The following is a 10,062-nucleotide window of genomic DNA, read 5'->3' as shown; positions in this document are numbered from 1 at the left end:
TAATAAATATGTAAATTTCTAAATTTAAATGCATGTGAACATAGTCTGCTAACTTTCAAACACCTGGACATGTTACTAATTTTGTCAAACTTTGAATATGAGTTCTAAGTGGATTATTCTTGTTGACTCATATTACACTTTGTGTAATAAAATACATTTCTAAATGAACCTTCACACTAAATTAGTATAAAAAACATAAAGCCATGAACTAGAATGTTTTTACATTATACAAGATTTCATTTAAATTATGGCAGATGGTGGTATTCAATATAAAAACATAAATTCAATCAGACCATTTTGAATCAATTAAATGGTATTCAACATGGTATATTGAAAATTGAATATATAATAAATTTACACACTACTTATATGACAATTAAGTTTTCAGTATGATTAATTAATAAACATTCCAATGAACTTTCAAACTAAATATTATTCTATTTCAGACAGACAGACAATACCCATGAAATTCAATAAACTTAAAACAATGCAAGAAAAGAATGAGTTTATATCAAAAACAGACACAAATATTTGACATGATCCAGGAATGGAGCCATCAGATCTTAGACTCAGACAAGGTGAATCACCATAGAAAATGTGGTTTCCTTTCTTTCTTGCTTTAAAATCAAGATAAAAATTTATGAAAAACCAAAATAATATGACTATAGTTGGAATTATGTAATATTTATATGAAGGAATATCATCATTGGCTGTGAGATTTTCTAAAGATGTCATTTTTCTGGAATCAAAAATATGTAGTAAGAATGTACAGGAGCTGGCTGGGTGTGGAAGCTGTATCAGGAGGGTGCACAAAGAAACTGTAACAATCCAAACAGGAAGACAAGTGTCAACAAGCTTTCTTACCTATGAAGCCCTGGACAGTAAGTCAGTAACCCAGAATGAAGGAATAATAGCATGTGGTTAACAGGGTAATTATCCCTCAAATTTGTCTTTATAACCAATTACTTTCCTTTTTACCATGAGTTACATCATGTTGACAAAACATTTGGCTTTATTTGCAAAGTTGAGAAAATAAAATATCCAGATCAGGTGCCCAATTCTGTTGATGGGGATCAAGGTTCAAACATTAAAAAGGTCAACTGGGCTAGTTAGTGGAAACCATCAAATGGGCTATGAAAGCATCAACATTTAAAATGTATAAAAATTCCCAGTGATTTCTGTGAGTGATGTAGACAAAAGCAGGCAGATGAACTTTGATTAAACCCATTATTTCTAGAGTGAGCTAGAGGAAGTTCAGGACAGAGTTTGGTTCCTAACACTGTTCAGGTCCCCAGGGCACAGTCAGAAGGTCTCCTCCTCCTGTAGATAGTGGAATGCAAATGAGAAGTCTTTTTTTGAGTAACTCTTTGAATACATCATCCTGTATGTCTGATGGGCCAGGCTTACTAGGAGAAATAGGGTCTTGGTGCTGATGGCAGAGTTTTGAGTCAATCCCAGATCCTTTGCCATGAGAATTGTTGCAAATATACCTTGGTAGTTATTAGATGAAGGGACTCCATGCATAACCACAGGTACAGGGTTGTAAGTGTCCTTGGACCAGCATCATCCAGAGCTCATACTTAGGATGTTAGCCAATAGTTTTGGGTCAAAGCTTGACCTGATTCCACGGTTCATAGCTTCAGCGTTTCCAATCAGACTTATAGCAGTTTGTTGTTGCAGATCATTGCAGACAGCACAGTCCCAACAGCTCAACAGTATACAATATTGGAACCCATACACCCCAGAAACTCTTGAGCAGCAGCAAATTCATCTTCAACTCCTCCCACTATAAATGTATGGTTTCCAGACCGAGCAGCTTCTACAAGACCAGAAACAGGCAGGTCCATGAAAACAGCTCCCATTTTCTCAACTTCTTTTTTTGTTTGTTTATTTTTTGAGACAGGGTTTATCTGTGTATTCCTGGCTGTCATGGAACTCACTCTGTAGACCAGGCTGGCCTCGAACTCAGAAATCCACATGCCTCTTCGTACCAAGTGCTGGGATTAAAGGCGTGCACCACCACTGCCTGGCTCTTTGGCCAATTCTTTTCTAACTGAAGTATCAATAGTACTGGAATCTATTAATAATGAGCCTTTTTTTAAAGAATCCCATTTGCCCCAGAAAAAAAACTTCTACTGAATTCCTACTGGAGGTCAGCATTGTGAAAATCCTGTCAGGCTTTTTGGCTACTTCTACTGGGGAAGAGAGTACCTATTCACATGCTTCTTTAAACTTTTTGCATACATCAAGGAACACACCATAAAGGATGAGTGGATAGCCATGATTCACAAGATTTTTTGTAATAAGATTGCCCATGTTTTCCAGTTCAATGAATCAAACTGGAGTCTTAGAAACCATTGACCTAGAACATGCCACCACAAGGCTGCCCATAAGCTACTGGCAGCTGCTCCAGTATCAGAGACCGGAGGCTGCTCCCCTGAATGCCTAGGAGGCTGTTATGCAGTCCCCCACCCTGCCTCTGCCTATGAGCCATGACCATCTCTGCCTCACAAACAGTCTGTGTACTATGAGTGTGCGCATCAGGTATGGCCTACACCAGGGCAAGGACCATAAATTTGGCTTTCAAACACTGAAAATGAATGGTTTTCCTACTATAACACTATAATATAGTTGTATTAAGGAATAAAACCTGATATAATTTTCATCACAGTATAACTCTATAACATACTTTAGAAAGATAGATGAATGAACCCTTGTATGAAGTTCTTAACATAAAAGCTATATTTATTTTTTCAACTATATTTTAGAAAAAATCTTCCTCCTAGTATGAGTTTTTTTCTTGATGTGATTAAATGAATTCTTTTCTGGTCTCAACAAGATAATGTAACACTTGGGCCCAAATATGAAGGCAAGGAGTGCTGCGCTGGAAACCAAAATAGAGAATACTTCCATAGCCACCATGATCTTCCCTTTAGTGCTGTGGTAAACAGGAAGAAAGGTGACCCAGACACAGAAGAACACCAGCATACTGAATGACAGAAATTTGGATTCATTGAATGTATCAGGCAAATTTCTCGACAAAAAGGCCATAGTATAACTTCCAAGGGCCAAGAAACAGAGGTATCCCAGGACAGAGTNGAAGGCAACAGCTGAGCCCTTGTTGCACAAAATGATGATGTGTCCATGTTCAGTCTGAGCATCTTGATCAATGAATGGTGGAGATGTTACCATCCATATTCCACAAATAAGAAGTTGGATCAGGGTGCAGATAGGAATGATGTAGTTTGGGCCCCTTGATATCATTAGCCACCTAACCATTCTTCCTGGAAAACTTACTTTAAAGGCAATCACCACAGTAATAGCTTTGGCCAACACAGTAGCAAGAGCCATAGTGAAAGTAACTGCAAAGGTGGTCTGCTGAAGGATGCAGGCAGCTTTGTTGGGCTGACCAATGAAGTTCAAAGAACATAAGAAACAGAAGGTGAGTGTGATGAGCAAGATGTAACTGAGAGCTCGATTATTGGCCTTGACAATAGGAGTGTCTCTGTGTTTCACAAAGATGCCAATAACAAAGGCAGTGAGTGCAGATAAGCACAAAGCTATGCTTGCTAATGCCATCCCCAAGGGGTCTTCATAGGCCAGAAAGCTCACAGATTTTTTGAAACAGTTGTTCTTTTCTGTATTTGCATAATGACTCTCTGGACACTTCACACACTGGTCTACATCTGGTTAGAGATATAGGTTAACATGAGAACTTGAGACAAGGCTAAGGAGATTCATTTTATGCTGAGACTTTTCTAAGTACAGAGACTGTCAGAGAAGTGACTGTACATTGTTTTCTCAGGGACAAAGCAATTAGTACATTGATATGCATAATTCTTGATTCATAAACTCCACCTTGTTCCTTACATATTTTTTTTCCATATTTATGTTCACATATAATAGGGTTTGTTGCAACCTTTCTTTAATTACTACCATCATATACCTTCCCTTTCCTCAGTTTTTACTCACAACTCCTTGAGCTCTCTATTGTTACTTAGTACATTTTAATAACCACTCAGTCCATTAAGTAGAGCCAGTTTATGTACAATTGGGAATGGGTTCATTGGGAAAATATGTAGACATTCAAGCTATATCCTTTTTTTAAAAAAGATTATTATTTTATCTTTTCAGGTAACCATCACCTTCCAGTAAATTCCTTAACAATGTTCACAATTGTGATTTAAATTGTACTAGGAAAATGCCTCTGTTCTCTTTTCCTACAATGTTACTCTGCCTTTAATGACAATGCTCTACTTCTTTTGAAAATAACGGGAATAATAAATAACATTGCAAAAACCTACTCTGGCCCTGATAGTACTCATGATCCATATATCCTTTGTAACATAAATATGGAAAATTATCTAGATTAGAGATAGAATTTTTTGAAAAAACATTTCAGATAATTGCTTGTTATATGCAAATTCTAAATTTCCTTTTCTCCTTAAAATTCATTGTGTTTTGAAATTCTGTTCACTCTCAGGTGGAATTTATGGAATATACCCTAGTACATTAGATAGTACTCTAAAATAACCCAATAATATATTCTCATGACATTTAAAGCAAGCATCTGACTGGACCACTGAACTAGAAACCCAGCCCCAATTAAATGTTTTCCTTTTAGCAGTTGACTTTGTCTCATGGTGTTTGTTCTCAGCAGCAAAGACCTAACTAAGAAAATGGATTACCCAATATTTCTTTTTTTCTTAAAATATAATTGATAACAAGAGAGTCAATTTTATTCCATTAATAACATTGAATTGATATTTTAACTTATAAAAGATAGTATTGCCATACTGTTCAATTTTCTATCAGCAATATCTTTAAGTTTACAGTGTTTAGCATTTACTCAAGCTGCATACTGTTTTACAACAATCAATTAACAAACACTGCTCAGATTTGTTTTTAGTGTGTGAACAACTGTTATTGTGCATACAGAGTATACATTAAAATTTTCACTTTATATACTCATGTGTATGTGTGTGTGTGTGTGTGTGTGTGTGTGTGTGTGTGTGTGTAAGGATTTTGGTGGCTGAAACTTTAAGAGTGAAATTTATTATTATTGAAAGTTGATATTAAAAGAAAATAGTGTGGACACTTCATAAGAATCAGAAACCTTCCTCTGAAGTTGAGAATTGTTTCAAAATTTGTGAAGAATTGTATTGTGATTTTGATGGGGACATTGAATCTAGACATTGCTTTGGGTTAGATAGCCATTTCCACTATGACAATTCTCCTGAGCTAGAAGCAATATCTTTAAGTTTGAAGTGTTTCCAATAACTTTTAGTTATAGATGTTTCCATCTTCTGATATCTTCCTCAATTACACTCTTCAGGGATCTGTACTTTGTGTCATACTGATCTTTCACTTACTTGATTAGAACTATATGAAGTTGATGTCATTTGTGTTATTGTGAACAGTATTGTTTCCCTAACTTCCTTCTCTGTCTTAGTCAGGGTTTGTATTCCTGAACAAACATCATGACCAAGAAGCAAGTTGGGAAGGAAAGGGTTTATTTGGCTTACATTTCCAAACTACTGTTGATCACCAAAGGATGCAGAACTGGAACTCAATCAGGTCAGAAAGCAGGAGCTGATGCAGAAGCCATGGAGGGATGTTCTTTACTGGCTTACCTCCCCTGGCTTGCTCAGCCTGCTCTCTTTTAGAACCAAGACTACCATCCCAGAGTTGGTCCTACCCCACAAGGGGCCCCTGCCCCTTGATTATGAATTGAGAAAATGCCCCACAGCTGGATCTCATGGAGGCATTTCCCCAACTAAAGCTTCTTTATCTATAACTTCAGCTGTGTCAAGTTGACAAAATCTAGCCAGTACGATTGACCACTTGTCAACTTGACACACAAACACATCACTAGTAAGCCTCAACCCTCATGTGCTTTATCCCCAAATCTAAACAACATTAAAAGTCCCACAGTCTTTACATATTAAAAGTTCAATCCTTTTAAAATATCCAGTATCTTTTATAATACAAATTACTTTAAAATTCAAAGTCTCTTAACTGTGGGCTTCACTCAAAATCTCCCTTCAAGAGGGAAAAATATCAGGGCACAGTCACAATCAAAAGTAAATATCAATCTCCAACCGTCCAATGTCTGGGATCCAACTCAAGATCTTCTGGGCTCCCCCAAGGGCTTGGGTAACTTCTCCAGCAATGACCTTTGGAGCACACACATTGTCTTCTAGGCTCCAGCCACTTGTACTCCACTGCTGCTGCTGTTCTTGTTGGTCATCTCATGACACTGGCATCTTCAAAATGCTGCTGTCTTCCACTGTAACTAGGCTTCAACACTAGCCTCTCATAGGCTCTCTTCACGATGCCAAGCTTCAATTCCTTTGCATGACCCCTTCAGTCCTGGGCCATCAGTTGCAACTGAGGCTGCACCTTCACCAATGGCCTTCCATGGCCTCTCACAGTGCTTCCATGGCCTCAACTGCTCTGCATGACCTCTTCATGCCTTCAAAACCCATACTACCTGGGTAACTCTTACACATTACCAAGTCTAGCCACAGCACAAGGTGCAACCTTGGCTATCTCTGGAACACAGCCTCTTTGTGCTCTCAGAAAANACTTCCCAGAAGATGTCACCTCAATGATGCTGGTCTCTTCTTAATCACNGCTAATTTCTTAGCTCCAGCTAACCAGCATCAATAGTNCCAGTAATGCAAAGGTTTTGGTTTAGTAGTTCTGCTATCTTGTTAATCACAGCTGTTTCTTCAGCCCCAGCTAAGCAGAACCACAGAATCTTCACAATCCAAAATAGCAATGTCCCTGAAAAGAGTCTTTAATTTTCCCTCTGAATTTTCACAAGCCAGGCGTCCATCTTCTGCACTGTTCTCAACATTATCTTCCAAGCTCCTACATAACATTACACAGGGCTCTTAACACCAAATGTATCTTCTAGCCCAATGTTCCAAAGTCCTTCCACAGTCCTCCCCAAAACATGGTCAGGTTGTCACAGGAAAACCTCACTATGCTGGTATCAATTTGTCTCAGTCAGGGTTTCTATTACTGCACAAACATCATGACCAAGAAGCAAGTTGGGAAGGAAAGGGTTTATTTGGCTTATATTTCCATACTGCTGTTGATCACCAAGGGATGCAGGACTGGAACTCAAGCAGGTCAGAAAACAGGAGCTGATGCAGAAGCCATGGAGGGATGTTCTTTACTGGCTTACCTCCCCTGGCTTGCTCAGCCTGCTCTCTTTTAGAACCAAAACTTACAGCCCAGAGATGGTCCTACCCCACAAGGGGCCTCTCCCCCTTGATCACTAATTGAGGAAATGTCTCACAGCTGAATCTCATGGAGGCATTTCCCCAACTAAAGCTTCTTTCTCTATGATAACTCCAGCTGTGTCAAGTTGACACAAAACTAGCCAGTACACTTCTCAGACATTTTATTGCTTATGTATAGGAGGTTACTGATTTCTTTGAGTTAATTTTGTATCCAGCTACATTTCTGAGTAAAAATATCAGTTATAGGAAGTCTCTTGTAGAATTTTGTGGATCCAGAGACTGTTCAATATACAAAAATCCCTTAATACAATCCACTATATAAACAAACTCAATGAAATATCAAATGATTATCTCATTAGAAGCTGAAAAAGCATTTGAGAAAATACCACATCCCTTCATGACAAACATATTGGAGAGATAAGGAAGTCAAGGTCCTTACCTAAACTTAGTAAAATAAATATACAGCAAACAATCAGTCAAGCTCAAATTAAATAGAGGGATACTTGAAACAATCCCCCTAAATTAAGGGACAAGACAAGAATGCCCACTCTTTCCATATCTATTCAATATAGTACTCAAGTTCTAGATATAGCAATAATACAACAATAGTAGATCTAGTGGACAAAAACTTGAAAAGAAATCTTCAAGGTATCACTATTTGTCAAAGCTATGGTAGTTGTGACCTCAAACAATCTATCAGAATCCTTCTATGCTTAATAAATAACTTAAGCAAATTGGCTGTGAAATAAATTAACTCAAGCAAATTAGAAGACTTCCTCTATGTAACGGATAAACAGGATGAGAAAAATAGAGAAACAACACTCTTTACAACAGGCAGAAACGGTATAAAATATCTTGGTGTATTTCTTACCAAGCAAGTGAAAGATCTGTATGACAAGAGCTTCAAGTCTTTCATGAAAGCAAATGAAGAAGACATCAGAAAATGGACAGATTTCCTATGCTCATAGATTGGTTACCTCACTCATAATTGGAAAATGGGTGAAACTATAAAGTTTCATCCTGAGTGAGGGAACCAAGATCCAAAAGGATATGCATCATATGCATTCCCTAATAATTTAATATTAGCCAAAAAGCAAAGAGCACTTAGAATACAATAGACAGAGTTTAAGAACTTTAAGAAGCAGAAAGTCCAAGACAGGGGGAATGAAGGAATGGACTAAGGAAATGCAGGAGGGTGGCCACAGAGTGCGGACAATGACTGGATGGTAAATAAATAAATAAAAAGACTCATTAAATATGGTATGTGCTTATAGATTTAGAGTATTTGTTTATTACCATAACAGCAGGAAGCATAAAAGCAGACAGGGATAGATCACAATGCAACACAGTTTAAATGCTTAAATACTGATTTGAAGGAAGTATCAGAAAAAAATAGAGACCAGATGTCGCAGGGACTTTTAAAAACTAAAGCCAGCTCATCCCAGGGATGCAGGGATGGTTTAATATATGGAAATCCAGCAATGTAATCCACTATATAAACTAACTCAAAGTCAAAAATCACATGATCCTCTCCTTAGATGCTGAGAAAGCATTTGACAAAATCCAACACCCCTTCATGATAAAAGTCTTGAAAAGATCAGGAATTCAAGGCCCATACCTAAATATAATAAAAGCAATATACAGCAAACCAGTAGCCAATATCAAAGTAAATGGAGAGAAGCTGGAGGCAAGCCCACTAAAATCAGGGACTAGACAAAGCTGCCCACTTTGTCCTTATGTATTCAGTATTGTACTTGAAGTCCTAGCCAGAGCAATTTGACAACAAATGGAGATCAAGGGGATACAAATTGGAAAGGAAGAAGTCAAAATATCACTATTTGCAGATGATATGATTGTATATATATGTGACCCTAAAAATTCCACCAGAGAACTCCTAAACCTGATAAACAGCTTCAGTGCAGTAGCTGGATATAAAATTGACTTAAACAAATCAATGGCCTTTTTCTACACAAAGGATAAACAGGAGGAGAAAGAAATTAGGGAAACAACACCTTTCACAATTGTCACAAAAAATATAAAATACCTTGGTATGACTTTAACTAAGGAGGTGAAAGATCTGTATGACAAAAACTTCAAGTCTCTGAAGAAGGAAATTGAAGAAGATCACAAAAAATGCAAACATCTCCCATGCTCATGGATCGGCAGGATTAATATAGTNAAAATGGCAATCCTGCCGAAAGCAATCTACAGATTCAATGCAATCATCATCAAAATCCCAACTCAATTCTTCATTGAATTAGAAAGGGCAATTTGCAAATTTATCTGGAATAATAAAAAACCAAGGATAGCAAAAACTATTCTCAACAATAAAAGAACCTCTGGTAGAATCACCATGCCTGTCCTCAAGCTGTACTACAGAGCAATTGTGAAAAAACCTGCATGGTACTGGTACAGTCACAGACAGGTAGATCAATGGAACAGAACTGAAGACCCAGAAATGAACCCACACACCTATGGTTACTTGATCTTTGACAAAGGTGCTAAAATCATCCAGTGGAAAAAAGATCGCCTTTTCAACAAATGGTGCTGGCACAACTGGCAGTTAGCATGCAGAAGAATACGAATTGATCCATTCTTTTCTCCTTGTACAAANNTNAAGTCTAAGTGGATCAAAGCACTCCACATAAAACCAGAGACACTGAAATATATAGAGGAGAAATTGGGGGAAAGCCTCGAAGAAATGGGTACAGGGGAAAAATTCCTAAACAGAACAGCAATTGCCTGTACTGTAAGATCAAGAATCAACAAATGAGACCTCATAAAATTTCAAAGTTTCTGTAGGGCAAAA

The 10,062-nt window shown here is 37.6% G+C and overlaps 1 protein-coding gene and 1 pseudogene across 1 annotated transcript in view; both read right to left on the bottom strand.

Moving 5' to 3' along the window:
• Positions 1-1,302: 1,302 nt before the first annotated feature.
• On the bottom strand, positions 1,303-2,541 carry LOC110338476 (annotated as a pseudogene).
• A 216-nt stretch (positions 2,542-2,757) lies between these two features.
• The window catches only part of LOC110338126 (vomeronasal type-2 receptor 116-like), a 25,987-nt gene continuing 18,682 nt past the window's right edge, over positions 2,758-10,062 (bottom strand). Inside the window, exon 6 of the mRNA XM_029533065.1 lies at positions 2,758-3,686. Within this exon, the coding sequence (XP_029388925.1) occupies positions 2,758-3,686 (929 nt within the window). The remainder of the gene's footprint in view (positions 3,687-10,062) is intronic.

Source organism: Mus pahari, chromosome 21 (assembly GCF_900095145.1).
Source record: "Mus pahari chromosome 21, PAHARI_EIJ_v1.1, whole genome shotgun sequence".
In the NCBI taxonomy this organism is placed as follows: Eukaryota; Metazoa; Chordata; class Mammalia; order Rodentia; family Muridae; genus Mus; species Mus pahari.
The sequence above is the reverse complement of the archived record's forward strand: the minus strand, read 5'-3'. Positions and strand labels throughout refer to the sequence as shown.